The sequence below is a fragment of the Parasteatoda tepidariorum genome, chromosome 12, assembly GCF_982258835.1.
Source record: "Parasteatoda tepidariorum strain Cologne lab strain chromosome 12, Ptep-v5.0, whole genome shotgun sequence".
Taxonomy (NCBI): domain Eukaryota; kingdom Metazoa; phylum Arthropoda; class Arachnida; order Araneae; family Theridiidae; genus Parasteatoda; species Parasteatoda tepidariorum.
In genome coordinates this window covers 13,348,880-13,373,409 of record NC_141766.1, presented here as the reverse complement: position 1 = coordinate 13,373,409, position 24,530 = coordinate 13,348,880, and the positions used below count along the sequence as shown (strand labels likewise).

The 24,530-nt window shown below is 28.3% G+C and overlaps 1 protein-coding gene and 1 long non-coding RNA gene across 3 annotated transcripts in view; one reads left to right on the top strand and one right to left on the bottom strand.

Moving 5' to 3' along the window:
• LOC107449501 (uncharacterized) overlaps positions 1-9,101 on the bottom strand; it is a 76,525-nt gene extending 67,424 nt beyond the window's left edge. Inside the window, exon 1 of the mRNA XM_043049317.3 lies at positions 8,963-9,101. Coding sequence (XP_042905251.1) covers positions 8,963-9,050 — 88 coding nt within the window. The 5' untranslated portion in view covers positions 9,051-9,101. The remainder of the gene's footprint in view (positions 1-8,962) is intronic.
• The window catches only part of LOC139427220 (uncharacterized), a 67,696-nt gene that overhangs the window by 10,383 nt on the left and 32,783 nt on the right, over positions 1-24,530 (top strand). For both annotated transcript variants that reach the window (XR_011638355.1, XR_011638354.2), the window contains exon 2: positions 9,006-9,216. This is a non-coding gene — a long non-coding RNA (uncharacterized LOC139427220). The remainder of the gene's footprint in view (positions 1-9,005; positions 9,217-24,530) is intronic.

Here is a 24,530-nt window from a genome sequence, read left to right as displayed (position 1 = left end):
ATACATCGTGTTATTTATTTTAAAATAAAAATATATTGTACATCTTGATAGGTATTTATTATGATGCTATATATTCATTAGTATATTTTAACAGACTCTGAAGAGATTAGAATCTAAATAAATTATGCATTATGTGTAATGCGCATTCATATTATACATAATTTGTTTTATAGATTATAAAATATGTATTACAATTCAAATGAATTTTTTTTAAATAAAACACATAATAAATATTATTATCCTTAATTATTTTATTTTAAATTTCGTTCCCAGAAATCACAAAATTGAAATATCTTTGAATTTCCTGCAATTCAAAGAATAAATTGAATTTCCTGCATTTTTCTTTGCTTAGTAATCAATTTACACTTATAAAACAATCGGCTGATAGTTAAAAATAAAAATTGGTTTAATAATTGCGTAAAGAAAATAAAAATAAAATATTGGTAATAATGCAGTTTGAACTGCCGAAAATGCAAAAATAAGAAAAAATAATTATAAAATAATAAATGAAAAAAAAAATGAGAGAGTTTAAAGATAAATGGTTTTAAGTGGGAGCAGGTTGAAAAATACCGCTAAGTATTTAACTGCACTAAAAATTAAGGAAGAATTTTTACTTCATTTCTAAAAAAGACTAAAATTAAATAATGGGAGGATTTTTCATATAAAAAGTGTTTGCTAATGAAATAATAAGAACATTTAAGTTCACTGCCATCAATTATTGTATGAAATAATTTTTTTTCGTCTGCAAAATACTAAAAAATAATTTTATCAGACCAATTAAATATAAAAAAACAATTTTGTATACCTATAAGTATTCTTAGATAGTTAAAAAGTTAAAAGTTATTACTTACTATCAACAAAATGAGGGTCGGCCTTACTATTCACTTGTCCAAGTTATTTAAATATATATTTTAATTTCTCATATTTCTAATTTTAATTATAAATATGAGAGATTAAATTTAGGAAATTAAATTATAACATTCGGTGGATTATAACATTAAATTATAACACTAGGCGGAAATTAAATTAGGCGGAATTTGGAAAAGTACTAAATTGGAACATTGTAGGCAATTAACAACACTTAAATGAAATTCATCTTAATACGAGAAAATTATTCACTTTTTTACAATTATGTAATCAAAAATTAATTAAGGGTTATTATTATTTGAAAAGCGAATTAGAAAAATATCTTATACAAGAAAAATATCTTGTAAAGGAAAAATATCTCATAAAAATTTTTTCTTTTCTTTTATCGTAATTCAAAGGGGTGCACAACCCTTTCTTGAATAAAGGGCCGCATGCCAAAGTGGCTAGACATGTGGTCGGCAATTTTATAATAAATTTTAACATAAATATCAGTGTTTCCGACGCAATTCTTTTTATCAGTCAACTTAGTAAAATATTTGTAAGTAACTAAATTCCTTTAAATAATTATAATTCTTTTTTTTTATTATCTCAATTCTTTTAATTAATTCTTTTTTCTTTTCACCACTCAACTTAGTAACCTACTTGCATAAAATTAAATTCTTTTAAGTGTTAAAATTAATTAAAAACTGGAAAATACCAAACTGATATTTTCAAAAAATAAAATATTTTCTTCGTATCAAAAAAAGATTTTTTGGTGATGTTTTTTTATATCATATCACGTAATACAAAAGTTTATTTTAAAACAAATTATCTCAAATGCTCCTAAAAGAAAGTAAAAAATAAAGAAAATTAAATATTTTATTACGAAACGTAAACGAAAATTATATTTTAATTAAAGAAATTGTATGGGAGACTAAAACGATTTAAATAAAACTATCGCACTATAGCTCTAAATAAGATTCAGTGTTCAGTTGGGATTCAGTTCAGTATACAGTCAAACCCCGTTATAGCGAACCTTCAATGGACCGAAATTTCGGTTTACTACAGCCGGGAGTTCATTATATCCGTACAGCAAAAAATTTTAACTAACATTTCTGAATTGCTCCTTTTTATTGCACATTATTTAAATTAATGACCAATAAAAAGAAATACAAAAATGATTAAAAAACAATATGCAGTAACACAAAATGTGTTAACTTTTATTTTTTATTACTCTTCGTCTTACGAACAAAAATTTAGGGATGGCTTTTATTTAACAATGGAAAACTGTGGTAGAAGAAGTAATCGAGAAAAAATGCTTACGGCTACATTCCTCTCAATAGAAGGTTTAAAAAATTGGAATCTGTATTTTATGTAGAAATTTAAAAATTATCAAAAAATGAAGAAAAAAATCAGTCGAAGACAGAAGAAATTCATATTATCCAATTTCCTCTCTTCTTTTGGTTCATTATATCCACAGAAAATAATATTATATGTGTAAAGCTAGGCACGGGAGCGAACATTTCGATCATTAAGATCCGGGAGTTCATTATAGCGGAGTTTGACTGTATTTTTAGCTGTATTTTTAGTAGTAAGACGTTTATATTTAGTGAATTATAAGAGATTTTATGAGTTTTAAATCTTACAGGTCATTATGGGTTATTACACTTATGAGTTTCAAAACGGTTTTTTAAACTCATTTTTTAAGTTACAAAAAATTAGAAACTAAGTTCAAAAACAGTAAACAGCCTAAGAAACCAACATTCGAATTTCGCGTGTTATAAATATTGTCAACTTTAAAAAAAAAGAAGAAAAAACGATTGAGAAATAACTTGAGATTGACGATGAAATCTGCACAAGTAAAGCGTGACAAAAGTGATGATTAAAATGCCTGATTCGAAAATCGCAAGTTTTATAATACCAGATTAAAAATATCAAGATTTTTGAAATCCCGTGAGAAAGCGTAGCAATAATTGTGGAAAACGATTTAAAAAAAAAAAAAAACTCTTAGATTTGTGTGTTCTTTATTTGCGGCACAAATAAAGGGCACATTTAAATGAGTGATTCGAAAACAATAGAAAAAATAGAGAAACGATACGATACTTAGAAAAAACGAGCCGAAGTCAAAACTTAGTTACGAGATAAACTTAGAGTTACTTGTACGTTCTTACAGAAACGATACAGAAATAGTACCTAGAGAAAAAGAATATTTAGAGAAAAAGAGAACTTAGAATATGGTAGATACTATAGATACAAATAAAGCACGTCCAAAGTCCACTAAAATTCACAATTCATGCATCAAAATTTTTTCGTCTAAATAAAAATATTAGGATTTTTAAAACTTTGAAAACTCATAGTGATAAAAATCGAAAATTTTTTTTTAAAAAGCTACATTGATTTAGATTTGGTTGGTTAAAAAATTCCTCAATTCAAAATTTCCTATATTTTTTGTTCTCCCCCCACCCCAAAAAAATTGTTTTTTTTTTTTATTTAATATTCAGTATATTATAAAATATATATGCTGAATGTTATACTATAATATTGTGCTCAGGTTATATATTATAATATATTATAATATTTTATACGTATGCACATATGTATAAAATGTGCACATTTATACATGAGTGCATATATATAAATGTTAACAAATTATAGTAAAAATTTATACATGTGCATACATTATACTACATATTATAATATTATGTAATATTCAGATGCTGCCGAGGGTCTCAAATTGTACACCCCTATACATAGTGTATTATTTCTGAATCTTGCTCCTTCGAACCCCGTGCGCCCCACCTCCTACGCCGCGGTAGTTGCGGGGTTATACATTACGTCACTGGTAAAGCAACTTTCATAACTTTGCTTCATATGATTAAGAGGAAATTTTATTTAAATATTCCAACGAAAAAAAATAAAGTCAAATTGCTGTTATTTCTTTCAAATTTCAAACTATTAAGAATTTTAAAAAAATTTAAAAAATAAAAAACAACTAAAAAAAATTGAATATTAATTTTATATTCGTTATTTCTATCAATTTATTTCACTTACTCATTTTTAAATGTAATCTGCTTTAGATAATTTCAACCAAATAAGAATAAATTATACAATGCCGTTAACCATTTAAAAGACGCTTGCATTTAAAAATATTTTATTCTTTAATAATTACATTTTTGACATTTTTCATAAATTTAATTCCAAATATTTTATTATTCTGATGATAGAATTAAGATATTCTGCTCAATATATCAAAGTATTTTTTTTCAAAATTCATTCAAAATAAGTTTGTAACTACAGCCATGTAAGTAAGAAAAAAGTTTTTATCATGGTTTCTAAGTCTTAATACAATATTGATAGTAAGCGTAAGTAATATTTTTTTAGTTCTTTTTCTTCTTTTTTTTGATAAATTAAACAAGTTTTTTTAAACTTTTTCAGACTTGTTTGAGAGTACCTAAAGAAAGTTTTTCTAGTTAATGTTTACTCATTAAAATAACGTACAGAAAGTTAACTTGCGTGACCAAAACACGTCACGCAACCAAAACTATTATACGATGAAAGCTAAGATAATTTGAAAAGTTTCTTCAATTAGAACCATGTTTCTATAACCTTTAGATCAAGAGATAAGTATTTTTAAGTGTATAAAAGTATTTTTGAAGAACACCCTGTGTCAGAAAATCAAGCAATAAAATTGTAATTTGTATCGATTCCTTTGGTTGTTATTTTTAAAAACTGCATAAAATGTAGTTTACTTCATTTAAATATCTAAGAAGATATGGACATTTTTGTAAAAAAAAAAAAAAACCAATTATTTTTGTCTTACATTTTTTGCTATAACTTTAAAAATATTTTGTGGAGCAATTTAAAATTAATAAGAAAATTATTGTTTCAAAATTTAACACAAAATGTTAAAAATTGTGCAAGATATGAGTATTTTAAGTAAATCTTCCATACTGTGCATGCGCGAATAAAAAATTTTAAAAATTCTTTTCGTATTTTTGTAGTGAATCGCATTTTAGTAGCTAATGAAAAAAGTCTGATTTGAATATCTTAAAGATTAAAAAAGTTTCAAGCAATTTACTACGTAGTTTTTGTAGTTTTTAAAAGAAGGCTCTAAATGATAAGGGATTTCCCGCAAATTTTCTTTTGTATCATAAGACAAAATTTAATAACAAATGATAATACCTTACAATAATTGTCCATGCACCGCAATGTGATGGTATAAGGAAAGAAAACATGCTTTTATGGGGGATGATCCCCTACATTGTCGATGTTATTTTTAATAAATCTTGTTTCATAACAAAGAATGAAATGTGCGGAAATCGCCTTAATGTTTTGTGCTTACTTTTAAAATGTACAAAAACTACTTAGAAAATTGTTTGAAACTTTTCAAAATTTTACTTGTTAAATGTTTAGACTTTTTCAATCTGTTGTCAAATACAATTCACCTCAAAATTATGGAAAAAATTAATACATTTTTTCCCGCATGCGCAGTATAAAAGAACTACTTTAAATGCTTATATCTTGCGCACTTTTTAATACTTTTTTTAAAAACTTTTACAAAAAAAATTTTATAATTAGATTTAAATTGTTCCAAAATTCTTTTTAAATTTTATTGAAAACTTTTAAAGTTATAAAAAAAGAAAACATGAGACAAAAGTAATATTTTTTTAAAATAAAAATTTCCATTTTTCCATCAATATTTAAGTGAAGTTAACGAAATTTAATGTAGTTATTGCAAAAAAACAACCAAAGTGTTAATTTGCAATAAAAACTTCGAAAAAAAACCAATCGTTCGAAGGAAAACCAACGAAAACCGATTTTTTTTCGTAATTTATCATCAATCCCAAACTTCTGAAAGCTTGAAACCTTATTGCAAGATATGAAAAATCGCATGAACTTATCATCTCTGAAGTACCAAAATATTCCTTTATGTATTTCTTGAGGAATTTGAAAATATGTCAAAAACTGAAAGTAATCTCTTCCAGTAGTGCAGTGTTTCCCAAAGTGTGGTACGCGTACCCCTAGGGGTACGGGAGCAGTTTAGCGGGGGTACGCGTTCTTATGCGAAATATTTTGCAACAAACGGAAATTTCAAAAACTTTTATTTAAAAATAAAGCTAGCCATGAAAATTTACGATTACGTATTTTTCTATTGGCTATTTTTTGCAAAGTTAAAAATTAATAATTAGTGGTGTCAACAGCCAGTTGTGATTTTTAACTTTTGTGCAATTTTTTATAGTAAAAAATACATTCATTTTTTATTAGTGGTACACAGCTTTACGAAAAATTTAGAAAGGGTACACAAAAGTTATAAGTTTGGGAAACACTGCAGTAGTGTATGCACGCGCAATTTGAAATACAAAAAGTAACAAGGTTTGAAATTCGAGATTGGTTGAGGCAAATAAAACACATATAATTCCAAGTCACAGTAGCGCCAAGTTGCTGATGTTATAAAAATAATATAACAGCTTTTAATTTCTTTCCCTATTACGTACAAATATTTCTATTTTGAGATATTTTCCGAAAAAGGGTGGTATCTTAATTATATCATTCTTAGCATTTTTTTTTTTTTTTCAAAATTAAAATCGGAAACACTTCTATGCTAAATCATTTTTTTTCATATTTTTCAGGAAATACTCAGATCATTGCTTTAAAACTTTAGAAGTGTTAAGGTTATGCGATTTCTCATACATATCAAAAAAATTTAAAACTTTCAGAAGTTTGAAGGATCGGTAATAAATTATGAAAAAAAAATGGGGGGGGGGGGGTAAAAAAAAAAATTTTGAACATCCTAAGCCAAAAAATCTAGCGATAAAGTTGCAGCTTATATCAATTACTTAATATTATAACTGCAATAACTGCAATAATATTATGCAATATCTGCACAAAATTTCCGAAACCTAGCTTGAATGAGTCTTCCAATGAGGTGAACGGTGAACCGGGTTCGAATCTCAGCGATGGTTGGTCAATACGAATTCCACATCCAGCTTGCGCCAACCACAGTGCTGACGCGAAATATCCTCAGTGGTAGACGGATCATGGGTTAGAGTCCCCTTGCCGTCAGGCTAACCGTGGGAGGTTCTCGTGGTCTTCCTCTCCATGTTTCGCAAATGCGGGTTAGTTCCATCAAAAGACCACCATGCGAAGGCGAATTTCTCCTAATACTTGATCCAGAAGTTCCCTTGTCTTCTAGATTGGGTTCAAAATTATAAGGCAACGGAGATGAACATAAGTAGTCGTAAACCCAAAATTGGGTTGGCTGTTCAACGATAGTTCGAGGTTAGAAACATGATAACCAGAGTAAATGATATACGTAATAAGCTTATTACTGTATTTTTTTGCATAGGATGTGAAACATTATTTTTCGTTCATAACTAGTTGCTGATCCCTAAAATCTCTAAAAGCTTTAAACTTTATTGATATGTATGAGAATTCGCATGACTTTAACACTTCTAAAGTTTTAAAATAATTCTCTTCGTATTTTTTTGAGGAATGTGAAAAAAAAGGTGCTAGTATAGAAGTGTTTCCATAGTGAAGTGTTTCCAGTCTCTGTATAATCTTTATATCAATCTGAAACCCTACCCTGTATAATCTTTATATCTTACAGTTAAAGGTGAATGTTAACAATGGAAACTATTTACTTTCTTGCGTCACATATGTGACATGTATACAAACACTTTTTTTTTTAAAAGGCTGTTTACGAAAAATATTTACACAATCTCGACAGAGAATGGGTTAATCAATGGTTGCATTAAAAATAAAACAATAGGAGAATTCTTCTTCTCTTTGGGATGAAACATTTTAGCTAACATGGAATCAGTAAAAGAAGAATCTTATTCAGTTCTGAAACTGATAAGGGAGTTAATTGTTTTTTTTTTCCTTTCTTTTTAGTTTAAAATAAATGGCTTTTTTATTGGAATCTACTGGTTTAAGCGAACAAAAAGTATCTTTTAAGTGTTAGAAGTTTTGAGTAACACCAAACATATCATTAAGCGAAATAAACTTTTTTCGCTACTTGAGTTATTTATTAGGTAATGTGACCTTTAAATCGATGATAAGTTTTAATTAGCTTATTTAGCCTAATTACTTCGATTAGCTTTAAATCATCTTCTCTATTCTGTTAAAGTCTTGATTAATAGTAAAGAATTTGAAAAGTTTACGAAAAAAGAATGCAATCAAATCCTTGCCTTCAGATGAATCGAATATTTTCTTATCTGTTTATTAGATTATTTACTCAAATTCTATTCAATATTCTTTTCGAATAGTTATTTACACTTAATCGTAACAAATTAAGAAATTTAAATGTTGAAAACTATTAAATGAATGAAATTAAATTTCCACCACAGATAATTTGGAAGCTGTTTTAATTGTCTTATCATTATTTATTTGAACGTTGTTTAACCCTTTCGAAAACCGTGGTAAGTATACTTACCACCAATTTTTAAAGTCCTTGTTAACTTTTCTACCACTTTTAATTTAGGTTTATATTTGTTAATAACTTCAGCTTTCTTGAAGAGCGTTAGAATAAAATTAGCCACCATTTTTTTTGTATAAGAAAACGTATAAAAGTTATAAAATGCATAATTCTAAAGTTTGTAGCACTTATAACATTTATTTCATGAATAAAGAAAAATAAAAGCCAATAAGTTCCCAATAGGTCGTGGTAAATATACTTACCACCACCGAAAAAAAATGGCACTAAAATTTAAATTAATTTTCCTGAAGCTAAATGAGTTTTTTATTTCTTATATCAATTACTATTCTTATATGAATTTCAATTCCAAAAATTCTTTAATTTACCTCTACTAGAAATAAATGGCCCACTAAAGGGTTGAATTGTCCTATCATTATTTATTTGGACGTTGTTTAAATTGTCTTATCATTATTTATTTAGACGTTGCTTAAATTGTCTTATCATTATTTATTTGGACGTTACAGAAATTGTCTTATCATTATTTGCTTCCATTCGCTTATTAAATCAAAATTATTTTAAAAAAAAATTTATGTTTGTTTGTTGTCAAATTATTCTAAAATCTCTGTTAAAGTAATTAGTTTCGATTGATTTTAACCAATTAAAAAAATAAGTCTATTAAAAACCGTTAAAGGAGTACAGTACCTTCAACATATTCGGATGTTGTGATAATCCATTGATATTGCAGGATCATAAAGATGATAAGGAAGTACTTCCTTCCGGTGATATTCATGTTTCCTTGATGCACACCTCACAACAAAAAATGAAACAAACGATGCTGCACATGCCGATAAATCAACCGATCAATCCTCCTTCACTTCCAGTCTTCTTCTACTGATGAAGCTTGCTATAAATGAACTTCACTCCATCTTTCCAGAAACAGGTTTCGATTGCTTGAGGTGAGTTTCAGGTTGAACGGCCGAACACACTACGGTCAATCCTTTGAAAAAAAATATATATTCTTATTGAATAAATGGTTCTTATTAAATAAATGGTAAACCAGGGTATCTTTTTGCGAAAAAAGATACCCTGGTTTACCATTCATTTCTGTTATTTTCTAAGCCATTTTCTTAAATTGTGTTCTCAATTTGCTTGTTGTATCTGAATAATTTGTAAACATTAACTTTACGGATCATCAGTAAAGCAGTGGTAGTGAAATAACTGTGATATTGTAAGCAAATACTTGCTTTATCTAACACTTTAAACACAATAAGCTCTTTATGCGTCTATTTTGATAGAGTGGTAGCTAAATTCAAATTGAAACAAATTAGGAATCAAGTATGAAAGTGAAAGTTTTACAACCATATTAAATATAAAATCTACCGGGAAATCCAGAACAGTTGGTAGGTTTGTCATACCAATTTATAATAATGGACGTAAATTTACGTTAATATACTACTAGAAATTTCCTCTTTTAGGACATCACTTTGATGTTCTATAAAAACATTAGAATGCTAGTAATTGATATACTTTCTTTACAAAATAAGGCGTGGTGGTAGTCATACATATATAAACATGTATGTATATGTACATATATAAAGATATTTGTATATATATATATCAGGGTTGGCAAGTTTTTGACAATTGCTAGTTTTTTCCAGTTTTAACCGTGGTTTTATCAGTCATGTCAAAAAACCCTTTTTGACATAGTTTTTGATAAATGTCAAAAACCCTTTTAGTCTAAGGATGATTATTAGCCATTATAATTAAGAAGTATTTCTAAATAAACATACATATAAAATTATAAATGATCAATCAATTATGTTCTTGAATTATTTTGATATTAAACTCAACCCAAATCAAAAACCAAGATTTTTGTGTTGAAAATATTAAATAATTAGAAATAAAAATATGTATAATTGAAATTTATTCAATTTATCATTTGGTAACACATTTGAAATCAAAGTGCATTAACAACCAGCTTAATCAAAAGAAGAAGAAAAAAGAAGGAAAGGAAGCACAGCAATCATCTTATTCTACTAAAACTTAACTCAGTGGCACGACAGCCCATAGAAGACCAAGGCCTACTGTGCTCATCTCAGTTTTCTTGACCTTGGGCTCTGGAGTGCAGGAGCAGAAGTTCCGGTTGGGTGGTCAGCCGAATGCGGAACCCCCAGTGTTTAGTCCCCAAGCATGCTTAGTACTCATTTTATCGATGATCTTTTTATTGAATCATTTTATTCATTATATTTAAAATCATTTTCATTTACTCCTACTTTAACTCCTCTTTTCCCTAAAGCATTTATATATATATATATATATATATATATATATATATATATATATATATATATATATATATATATATATATATATATATATATATATATATATATATATATATATATATATATATATATATATATATATATATATATATATATATATATATATATATATATATATATATATATATATATATATATATATATATATTATCGTAACATTCATTACGTTCAGCAAATAGTTTCCAACTACCTAAAAATGTTTTTCTTTTTATTCATTTATAAATAAATTCTGAGTAAAACCACTCGTAAAAATTCGATTTTTTTCTTCTTCTTCTTTCAATTTAATGGTCAGATTAAGGAACATATCGTCAGTTGTTAGCATTGATTTCTCTCTCTCTCTCTCTCTCTCTTTTGTACTCTCAAGTCACAGAAGTATTATTCACTCACAATTTTTATTATATTTTAATGCTTTAAGTGTAAATATCAATAATCCTTCTACTTGCTAATTAAAAAAAAAGAAAGAATTTCTTAATTTTTAAAGACATGTATGTTTTGAATTTTTGAACTATATTTATTTAATAAATTTTATCAAACTGTCTTCGAGTTATGGAACACGCTTCCATATTTCTCGGGCAAAAAATTTCGTAAATATTTCTTCTACATCTTTTCTTTTATTTCAGATTGCCATTTTCTTCCCTTTTTATAAAAAAAAATATAAAAAAATAGATTAAATGATACTATTTTTCTTAATTTTGTAAATCTTTTACAATCTATATCACTTACATTACATTTATGTCACTCCATATCATATTACTAGAAAAAATTATTATACTGTTTTTAAAAGGGTTCATAAAGTGACCTCTATTTATATATAATATTTATTTCTTATAATCAAAGTAAAATGGTAACAAAATAATATTAACGCTATAATATGTCATAAAGTGTGCTCTATTTATATATAATATTTATTTCTTATAATCAAAGTAAAATGGTAACAAAATAATATTAACGCTATAATATGTCATAAAGTGTGCTCTATTTATATATAATATTTATTTCTTATAATCAAAGTAAAATAGTAACAAAATAATATTAACGCTATAATATGTCATAAAGTGTGCTCTATTTATATATAATATTTATTTCTTATAATCAAAGTAAAATGGTAACAAAATAATATTAACGCTATAATATGTCATAAAGTGTGCTCTATTTATATATAATATTTATTTCTTATAATCAAAGTAAAATGGTAACAAAATAATATTAACGCTGTAATATGTCATAAAGTGTGCTCTATTTATATATAATATTTATTTCTTATAATCAAAGTAAAATGGTAACAAAATAATATTAACGCTATAATATGTCATAAAGTGTGCTCTATTTATATATAATATTTATTTCTTATAATCAAAGTAAAATGGTAACAAAATAATATTAACGCTATAATATGTCATAAAGTGTGCTCTATTTATATATAATATTTATTTCTTATAAAAGTAAAATGGTAACAAAATAATATTAAGGCAATAATATGTAGTTTATAACCAACCGTTGCAACAGTTTAGTAACTCGAAAAAAAAGTTATCAATAAAGTGACAATCACAATATTATATTTTCCCCTAAATAATTTTCTTTATTTTAAAAATATTAAAAAAAAAACAATAAGCATCTAATGTCTTGAAAAATTAGAACCTGTTTAGTTATAAAGCATGCGTATTCTTATAATGTATTTTCATGAAGATGGAAAAAGCCATCTTCTCCTCAAATATTTCAATGATTTATATTCCTCTTTTTCTTTTGAAATAACTTTTAAATCTAATTAATTTTGATTAGTTTTAAAAAGTTTTTTTTATTAAAAAAAACTCGTTCTGCAGGTTGGTTCAAATTCATGTTTGAATATGGAGTTCAGATTTCTGAGAAATCAAATTTTAAAAAAGTTGAAAATTTAAAACTTAATTTCTCATTAACTGTCTTATCAATTTTGCTGAATTATTGTATTTTCCCATGTTAGGTTACCTTCTTTTAAAATGATGTAAAAAATGATGTTTACCTTACAATTCAAATTTTGTTACGGCTCTTATTAAATAAAATAATAAATATTTACTAAAAGTTATATTTTAACAATTTACGCAATTATAAATGACCATAATAATTGTTCGGGGGAAAAAATTTAAATTTGCTTGAAAAGCTCTCGAATTACTTTTCTGATAGCGACTGCCCACTATATTTTAGGGTTCAGAAATCGAAATCATTCGAAAAAATGGCATGTATAAACAGAAAGTTCAGAGAAAGTACGTTTTAGTACCTAATTTCGTAACTTAAAATACCGCCCCCGCACCTATTAATTATTATATTTTAAGTCACCTCCTTGAACCATTAAGATGAGAAGAAAGTGAATATCTGATCATTAGATCAAAGGTTATCAGGGTGGTCCGTTTATTTATTTTTTTGCGCACTGAACCTCTAAAAATTTATAATTCAAATCTGTTTAATTTTTTGCTTTATCTTTAATTTATTCCATTGTGATGCAAAGGGAATTTTTCATAATTTTTTTTTTAATATACCAGAATGTATTCTGGTCTTTTTCTTTACTTTTTCCCTTTTCTGTTTACTGTTAGCAAATTAATTATTTCTGGATATTCTTAAATTAAGACGTCAACTTCCTCTAATTTATTTCTCATTAAAGAAAGTATTATTGTTGCTATTAAGTCTAGTGTTTTGCTTGTAATTATGTGTATATTTTTCCTTATTACCTGTTCATATAATGTTTATGTAAAACTTATATATATATGTAATTATGTTAAGAGCATTGGATTTTTTATTGAACAGTAAATAAACTAACCGAAATATATCATTTGTTTGTAGCTATTTAATTTGTAATTATCATAACAAATCGTAATTCTTTACACTGTGATCTTTAATGATTTTATTATATCGCAATGATTTTATTGCTTTGATGTTAGCAAAGCGTGATTATTTAAGAAAAATCAATTTCCTTCAGCTTTAATTTTGAAAATGTTGGGTAATCATCCGGTTATGTTATAGTTCTTCTTTAACTCAGAGCTACATTTGTTGTGTGTGCGTATTTTTATTATCAAATTATATTTGTGAAACTTTAAAATATGCTTAATTAAACAACTTATTAGAATTTTTTATTGACAATTGAAAAAACACAGTAGAATTTTCTATAAATATAATAAAACAGTCTTTTTATTTCTAACCAATGATGATTTCGAATACACGTGAATGCATAACAATTAAGAAGAGATAATTTTATTACTATATTTAATATTTATTTATTTAACAATCTGTTTTTAAAAAAATGCAATGTAATATTTTTGCAATATTGCTAAAAGAGTTAAATACTTCAAACAATGCTTTCATTTTGTATTGCATTAAAAAAGAAAGAGAATATTAATATTTTGGAAGGGTGCCATTAAGAGATTTGCCATAGACGCTTCTTTCTATAGATGCGCCTCTGTCTGTGGCTAATATACTACCATACATGGCAACGTTACTTTTAAAAAGTAACGAGTAAAAGTACAAGTATTTTTAAAAAAAGTAACGAGTAAAAAGTAAAAGGTTCTTATTTTAAAAAGTAACGAGTAAAAGTAAAAGTACAAGTACTAAACAAATAAAATAACGATTTAAAAGTACATTTCTAGGAAATCGAAGATTCAAAGAAACCTGAAATTTTATTGAATAATATTCTTATGTTCTTTAATGTTTTTTGCAAAATTGTTGTTATTTATTTAATTATTTTTAATTTTGAAAGTTATGGACATTAATTTATTTTTAAATTCGGAAGAATATTATATTACAATTTTATAATATAATCGTATAATACAATTTTAAAATCAAACATCAAATATAATTTAATTCAATCAAATATAATTTTAATATCAAACTTTTTATGGATTTTCACGAAAAAGAAATTTTATCTATTGATTTTTATTTTTAGTTTATTATTTTTATTTATTTAAATTACCATTAATTTAAAATTGTTTTACTCTATGAAAACGCGTTTTAAAAGCACAAACATAAACAAAGCAAACACGGGGTTTCAGATAGCTTTGTGATCTTTGAGCTAGTAAAAAATAATTGAATGTGCAGTATAAGTTGAAACAGAATGTATTTAAACACGAAGTTAGTTGTGAATGCATATATATTGCACATTAATTTTATAAATTAAAATAACATAAGCATTTTTTTTTTTTTTTTTTTTTTTTTAAGAAAGCTTACCGAGTTTTAGAAAAACGTAACGATTTCATTCGAAATTTCCGTTACAAGTACTTGTACTTTTTCCCTAAAAAAGTAACGAAAGTACAAGTAAAAGTACTAAATTTAAAAAGTAACGAAGTACAAGTAAAAGTACGTACTTTTTACTTGTACCGGCGGTACAAGTAACGAAAGTAAAAGTACTGCCATATATGTATACTACTACCTGTTAAATAAACCGAATAGTTATAATATGGGTCTTAAAGTATTAAGATTACCATTAGAAAAACCATTTAATAGTTTTAATAATTTTTTCGTCATTTTTTAAATATGATATATAATATAAATCATAATTATAATAGTTATTGCTCCAGCCCTTAGGAAAATTTGCCATAGGTTTGCCATAAAAAAATGCCATAGGATATTCCTATGGGGTTTTGCCTATGGCAAAATTTTGCCTTACACTTTAGCCATACATGTATGGCAAAATTTTGCCATACGTATATGGCAAAAGTGTATGGCAAAATTTTACCATAGGCAAAACCCCATAGGAATATCTTATGGCAAATTTTTGCCATACATGTATACCAAAATTTTACCATACGTATATGGCAAAATTTTGCCATAGGCAAAACCCCATAGGAATATCCTATGACATTTTTTTATATGGCAAAATTTTGCCGTACGTATATGGCAAAATTTTACCATAGGCAAAACCCCATAGGAATATCCTATGGCATTTTTTTATATGGCAAATTTTTGCCATAAAACTAAGATGTGCTACAGCTTATGACGAAATATTTTTCCATAGGCTATGGTACACCTTTGCCATACAGCTATGGCAACATTTCTCGTTGATATTTTACCATACATCAAAAAATAGTTACTTACAAGAATCTTTCGCAATGGATATTAAAAACTGCAAAACTTAATAATTGTAGAATAAATATGTATCCAGAAAGCTTTTTTTTAAAAATTTTTTTGATAAACTTCCCCTGTTTCACTTGCAGAATCCTTTCTGAATGCTGTTCTTATTCAAATAAATTTTAAACGGTTAGTACTAACCGTTAGAAAATGGGTCCGGTGGTCGGAGTGGGAAAATATTAGTGGATGGGGAAAATATTAGTTGATGTTGATTGGGAACAAAATATATTGAGTACAGGTAACCAATATTTGTTAAAACTGTAAGAAACAAGAAAATAGAAAGTGGGTCTGGAGGTCGGAGCGAGTATAAAAAACGTTAATTTGATTGATTGGCATCATAATTAGTTATATAATAGCGTCAATTAACAAATAGCAAAATTTAACATAGCGAAAACCTATTCCCAATCGTGACATATTTTGAAAAGATACCGATAATAAAAGTACCAGACAGCCGGAAATTAAAAACTTAATAAATTCAGATAGATAATCGCATATGCGTTTGCAATAAAATGTTTTAGACCAAGAATGAGATCGAAAAAATATTAAAATAAGTAGCCAAAGTTAGCGAAAGATTCCATTAGTAGTGGAATACACGTTAATATGGCGGTCTGATACTCTAAGCCTAAATCAATGGAACATCGGATTTCAAACACACAAAAATGGAAAAATTGGCCACCCGGAGGCCGGAAAAGACTCACCAGGAATACCTTGTGAGATAGCATGTTGAATTTAATTAACTTCGGGGTGGAAAAATGGATATTTCCTTCTTTTAGAAGATATTTTTGAGGACTCCATAGAAGATGTTGTTTCGTTGGTGGGGATCTAGATCAGCTTTTCCCTATGGTATACTGCCATACAAATCTTTATGGTTACCATTGGCCTATGGTATACTGCCATACAAATTTCTATGGTTGCCATAGGCCAATGGTGACGTGCCATGCAAATCCTTATGGTTACCATTGGCCTATGGTATACTGCCATACAAATCTGTATTTTTACCATTGGCCTATGGTATACTGCCATACAAATTTTTATGGTTGCCATAGGAGAATGGTGACGTGCCATAAGTGTCTCTATGGTTACCATTGGCCTATGGTATCTTGCCATACAAATTTCTATGGTAGCCATTGACTTATGATATCTTGCCATACAAATTTCTACGGTAGCCATAGGCTTATGGGGTTGTGCCATACAAATCTCTATGGTAACCATAGGCGTATGGTATCTTGCCATACAAATTTCTATGGTAGCCATAGGTTGCCATAGATTACCATAGGCTTCTCTATGGCAAATTTTCCTAAGGGAGGTTTTTGAGAGTTCTTGACGAATTTCGGCAGTTTTTGACTCGTCGTGTCAAAAAGTATTGACAACCCTGATACATTTATATATATATATATATATATATATATATATATATATATATATATATATATATATATATATATATGTATATATATATAACATCTGCATTTGATTTTACAAAGTTATTTCTTGTTGTTTTATACATTATTACGAAGACTGCTTATAAGCTCTTCTCAAGTTTCCTCTCCATGTAATGCAAATGCTGGTTAGTTCCATCAAAAAGTCCTCTACGAAGGCAAATTTTTCCCAATACTTGATTCAGAAGTCCCCTTGTATTCAGGATTGGGTTCAAAATTACAAGGCTACGGAGTTGAACATTAGTATTTTTGTATACCACTGCAAAATCTAGAGGTCTGGTGGGACGTACTAACATAGTAAGCCTTGGGTGGGACTTAAGCAGACATTCTTCTTTTACAAAATAGCATGAAGTTAACCATGTGAACAAAATTTGCCTCGCTACCAGTATTACATTTTTCTTATAACTGTAAGAATACAATATTTGCATAGTCAGTTCTTTACCCTTTTTATTTAGAATATTTGCAGTGGTAGTGATACTGCAACCGAACTGTATACTGGAAATATTTTTTTAAATGAATGTTGGTGATATGTTTAATAAGTTTCCTTAAGTTTTTATATATTTTATTTAACTGAATATTTGTGTATAGTGGTTATTAAAATCGTTATTAATCAACTCTGTGAAACAAAGACAAAAAATACATTTTGTTACCAAATTAAAAATAAAATCTCCCGACACATTTCGGAGACATGGCAATTATGACTCACTGAAGCAAGAACACGTTACCGCAAATGACGGCTATAATCATCCGATTGTTTGAGATATGAACGCAAATGATGGGTATAGCCGTCCTCAGAGAGATTATAGTCAGATCTCTATTAAATCTCTATTAAATCTCTTTTTTTGGATCTGCTAATTACCTCAACAACGAGTTGTCCACATGGTGATGCTTAATTTGAGAAGGATTTGAACTCGCTGAGGGTTTTTATAACTTTCTGGAGAACCAGGGTCACCTGTTTGGTAGGGCGGTGAGCCAATGGCCGAGAGGTCGTGAATTCGATCCCCACCATCACACTTTTTGAAATAATTAGATCAATATTATTACTTTCTTCTTGGGAAAGGTTTTAATTAATTGCACGCTAGATATAAACTCTGTTTATGGATTAGATTTAATATTGTATATATCCTCCCCAGCTGATTTGACCAATGGGATAACATATTGGTCAGAACTCACCCTGTCTTGCGGTCGACTAAAACACTCGGTATAATGGTAAATTTCATAAATATAATGAAGAGTTTTATTTTTAAAGATAAGTTCACAATGCAATTTATTTCCATAAAGGGACAGATGTTTGATCTCCAACAAGCAATACTTTAGTATTTTTCCCCACAATGCTCAGGGATGGGTACAGCAAATGAGAGAAAGTCTTTCCACATTTTAACAATTTCAATAAATAAACACTATGAACTTGATATTTCAGATTTTAAATTAATAAAACATTACTTGAAGCATTTTAAAATGTTATTATCATAAAGAATCAATTTAAATACCGTTATGAACACTTCAATCAATAGTATTAATCAAAATATTATTTTTTAAAGCCAATTTTAAATATTTATAACTAACTAAACATAACTAAATTATACGATAACATTAAAAAGTATCAAAATGACAATTATCTATATCAATTCGATTTTTCATTGTTAGATGTTTGATAATTTATAATAAGTAAAAAATTCAAACAATTTCTTCGTAAAATGTTCAAAAATTTGAAGAATCTCTGAAAAATCCAGTTCTTGAAATAGTTATAAGTACATAAATTCTTCAGTGATGTAAAAACTTAAAATTTAATTCTTATGTACGTCTCTTATTATTCATTATATAATATTTCCTTTAAAAAATATTTTACGTATTAATTTCTAAATTATGAATTTCTTTTCTTCTCAGATACTTTCAAATGTATTTGAAATACGATCGTAAGAAATAAGTAATTCTAACACATGATATTATACAATATATTTACTTTTCATTTTTAGGCAATAATTAGATAAGTCAACGTCTGATAGTTGTAGCAATTATTATAATTCTAAGAAAATTGTAAAATGCTCGTTTTTTTTTGTTTTTTTTTTGTTTTCAAATGAAGGGAATATATTTGGGGGGTTAAATGTGAATAAAAATATTAATTATCGTAAAATTATAAAAAATACTATATGCATAATGCGTGTACTTGCATAATCAATTATATTCATTAACAAGAAATTAAAATTTCATAAATATAATGAAGAGTTTTATTTTTAAAGATAAGTTCACAATGCAATTTATTTCCATAAAAGGACAAATGTCCGATCTCCAACAAGCAATACTTTAGTATTTTTCCCCACAATGCTCAGGGATGGGTACAGCAAATGATAGAAAGTCTTTCCACATTTTAACAATTTCAATAAATAAACACTATGAACTTGATATTTCAGATTTTAAATTAATAGAACATTACTTGAAGCATTTTAAAATGCTATTATCATAAAGAATCAATTTAAATACTGTTATGAACACTTCAATCAATAATATTAATCAAAATATTATTTTTTAAAGCCAATTTTAAATATTTACCCATTTTCATAAAAAATTACTTAAAATAATATTCATTATAGTCCTTTTTATCGAGAAATAAAAAGTTTCTAACCTAAACTTTAATACCGATTCAATGTGAAGATAGTTCACTTAAGAGTTCCTTGAATTTTTTAATAAAGTTCCAGGAAAATCATGTAGTCGTTAGATATAAAACTTTCGTGTTGCACATGAATCAGAGAGGACACTTAATCCAACACTACAATATTTAAATTCAAGACTGAGTCATTACGACGAAGAGAATTATAAAGGATACTTTTCATAAATAGATAAAATTGGATGAAAACGTTAATTTCATAATATAAAGAGTAATTTATTAGCAGACGAGTATTGAACTTTATATATTTGTTGCTCAAACATGATTTCACCTTTGGTTGGGAAAAAATTATAAAATGAAGGGAAAAAGGGAATTTAAAGTCAACGGAAAAATAATTCACAGTAGTCTTAGAATGAATAGCCTTGAATGTCTTAGCTCATTTTTATAATTCAAAAAAAAACTTTTTTTGAAATTATCCCTGTAATGCAATTACGGTTAAAACATATTTTTAATTTAGCAGAAGTGGCACTTTAGAAACAATATTTTATTTAATTCTAGGGGAGGCCAACTTGTTGATGATTAGTTTCAGACGGATTTTATCTTGCTGAGGACTTTTATTATTATTAATACAATTTATTTAAATATTAATAGGACTTAGTAACGGGGAACTGATCAGTTACAAAAGCTACTTTGCCACATTTTCTAAAATAATTAGATCAATATTATTACTTTCTCCGTGGGAAAGGTTTTAATTGAGATCGTGCGTCAGATATGAACTCTGTTTATGGATTAGATTTATTCTAAGTCCCCCCCCCCAATGATCCCACTAATGGGCATTGGTAATTTATTTTCCAATTTTATTACTGCGTGTGTATGAGTGTACATGTGTAATGTAATACATGTAATGTACGTATGTAATGCAATGCGCGTAAAGTAATGCGTGTAATGTAATGCATGTAAGGTATGCATGCAATGCAATGCGCGTAATGCAATGTAATGGGTGTGATGCAATGCGTGTAATGTAATGAGTGTAATGCAATGCGTGTTATGAATGCGTGTAATGTATTCATGCAATGTAATGCGTGAAATGCAATAAGTGTAAGGCAATAAGTGTAATGTATGCATGTTATGTAATTCATGTAATGTATGCGTGTAATGTATGCGTGTGATGATGAAATGTAATGTGTGTAATGCAATGCGCGAAATTTAATGCTTGTAATGAAATGCGTGTAATGCAATACGTATAATTACTCGTGTAAAGTAGTGCGTGCAATGTACTATGCGTGTGATGTATGCTTGTAATGTAATGCATGTGATGTGATGGGTGTGACGCAATGCGTGTAATACAATTCGTCAAATGTAATGCGTGTAATAAATGCGTTTAATGTATGCATGTAATACAATGCGTGTGATGTAATGCGTGCAATGTAATGCTTGCTATTTAATGCGTGTAATGTAGTGCGAATAATGCAATGCGTGTGATGCAATACGTATAATTATGCGTGCAATGTAATACATGTAATGCGTGCAACTAATGTAATGCATGTAAAGTATGCATGTACTGCATTGCATGTAATGTATGTGTGAAATGCAATGCATGTAATGTAATGCATGTAATGTATGCATGTAATGTAATGCGTGTAATGTTATGCAGGTAATGTAATGTATGTAATGTTATGCGTATAATGTAATGCTTGTTACTTAATGCGTGCAATGTATGCGGGTAATGCAATGCAAATAATGTATGTATGTAATGCAATATAAGTGTACATTATATACATGCAATGTATGCGTGTAATGTAGTACAAAGTAATAGGTGTACTATTATGCGTGCAACGTAATGTGTGTAATATAATGCATGTGATGTATGCGTGCACTGTAGTGCGAATAAAGCAATGCATGAAATGTAATGCATGTAATGCAATGCGTGTAATGTAAAGCGTGAAATGTAATGCACATAATGCAATTCGTGTAATGCAACATTGCATGCATGTAATGTGTGCTTGTAATGTATGCATGTAATGTACTGCATGCAAGGTATGCATATAATATAATGCATGTCATGTAATGCATGTAATGCAATTCATGTAATGTTTGCATGCAGTGAATGCATGCAATGATGTAATGTAATGCATGTAATGCAATGCATGCAATGTATGCATGTAATGTAATGCATGCAATGTATGCATGTAATGTAATGCATGCAATGTATGCATGTAATGTAATGCATGCAATGTATGAGTGTAATGATGTAATGAAATGCGTGTAATGATGTTATGTAATGCGTGTAAAGTAATGCATGTAATGCAAAGCGTGTACTGTAATGCATGTAAAGCCTTTAATGCAATGTGTGTAATTATGCGTGCAATGTAATGAGTGAAATTTATGCTTGTAATGTGATGCGTGTAATGTAATACGTGTAATGCAATGCGAGTAATGTATGCATGCAATGTACTACACGTAATGTAATGCATGTAATGTATGCGTGTGATGTAATGTATGCGTGTGATGAAATGTATGCATGTAATGTAATGCATGCAACACATGCGTGTAATTATGTAATGTAACGCATGTAAGGTATGCCTTGTAATGCTATGTATGTAATGTATGCGTGTGACGTATGCATGTAATGCAATACGTGTAATGAAATGAGGATAATATTACGCGTTTTATGCAATGCATGTAAAGTTATGCGTGTAATGTAATGCGTGCTATGCAATGCGTGTAATGTAATGCATATAATTTAAGCAAGTAATGCAATACGTGTAATACATGCGTGTAAATGTTATGCGTCTAATATAATGCGTCTAATGTGATGCGTGTAATGTAATGCATGTAATGTAAGCAAGTAATGCAATGCATGTAATGCAATGTATGAGTACATTACATGCATGCATGCAATGTAGTGCGTGTAATTTATGCATGTAAAGCTATGCATATAATGTATGCTCGTAATACATGCATGTAACATAATGCATGTAATGTAATGGGTGTAACGTATGAGTGTAATCTATTGCGTGTAATGTATGCAATTATTATAATACCTGTAATGTATACGTGTAATGTACGTGTAATATAATGCTTGTAAGGTATGCGATTAATGTAATGCGTGTAATGTATGCATTTAATGCTTTACGTGTAATGTAATGCATGTAATAAATGCATGTGATGTATGCATGTAATGTAATGCGTGTAATGCAATTTATGCATGCAATGTGTGCATGTAATGCAATGTATGCATGTTATGTAATGCATGTAATGTAATACATGTAATTCAAACATGTAATATATATTTGCAATGTAGTGCGCGTAATATATGCATGTAATGTAAGTCATATAATGTGTGCATGTAATGTAGTACATGCAATGTATGCCTATAATGTAATGCATTTAATAAATGCATGTATTGTATGCGTGCAATGTAGTGCATGTAATGTATGCATATAATGTAATTCATGCCTATAATATAATGCATGTAATATATGCGTATAATGTAATGCGTGTAATGTAATTCCTGTAATGTATGCGTTTGATGTACGTGTAATGTAATGAGTGTAAGGTATGTGATTATTGCAATGCGTGTAATGTTATGTGTTTAGTGTATGCGTGTAATGTAGGCGTGCAATGTATGTGGGTAGAGAAATGCGTGTAATACATGCATGTAATGTAATGCGTGTAATGTAAGCGCGCAATATAATGCATGTAATGCAATGCACATAAGGGAATGCGTGTAATGCAAAGCATGTAATGTAATGCATGTAATGTATGTACGCAATGTAATGTATGCAATTTGCGTGTAATGTACGTGCAATGTAAAGTGTGTAAGGTAAGCGATTGAATGTAATGCATGCAATGTATGCTTGTAATGTAGTGCGTGTAATGTAATGCGTGTAATGTAATGCGTGTAATGTAATGCATGTAATGTATGCGTGCAATGCATACATGTAATATAATGCGTGTAATTCCTATAATGCAGTGCATGTAATGTATTTCATGAATTGTAATGCATGCAATGTAATGCCCGTAATGTATGCATGTAATGTATGCACGCAATGTAATGCATGCAATGTATGCATGTATATATGCGATACCTATGCATGCATGCATACATACACATGTATTCGTACATATGTATGCATGCATATATCCATGAATGTATTCATACACATGTATGCATGCATATAACCATGCATGTAATGTATGTAAGTAATGTAATGCATGTACTGTATTGCATGTAATGTATGTACTGTAATGCATGTTATGCATACATGTAATGCAATGTATGCATGTATATACTCTACTGGCCATTAAAATTGCTACACCGGGAAGGTGATACACCACGAACGTAAAATTTGCAGGACGGATAAGGCATGTAGTAGTATGCAAATGATTAGCTTATCAGTACATTCGTGCGAAGCAGTCGGCGGTAGCTACACGTACAATGTGTATAAAAGAAGAGATTTGGCAATAAGTTTCGCATACAGAAATTGAATTTGAGCGTTGTTCTTGGGTAAAAAAGTTTTTTTTAGGCCTCGTGTAAAATGTGTGAAAATAGAGAAATTGTATAAAAATTGAATTGTAAGTGTTTTATTTCGTGAATATCAGTCTGTTTATCAAGTAAGCTACATTTAAAGGGCTGAAGTGTGATATTTGAGCGAAGATTGGACAGACTGTGAGTATTTCAAATTGTGTGTTTCACCACATCCAAGATGCAGACGGTGCCACTACAGTGATATTCTTGCGTTCCAAATCACGAGAATCTTATTTACGATCTAGCGCATTTAATACTACGA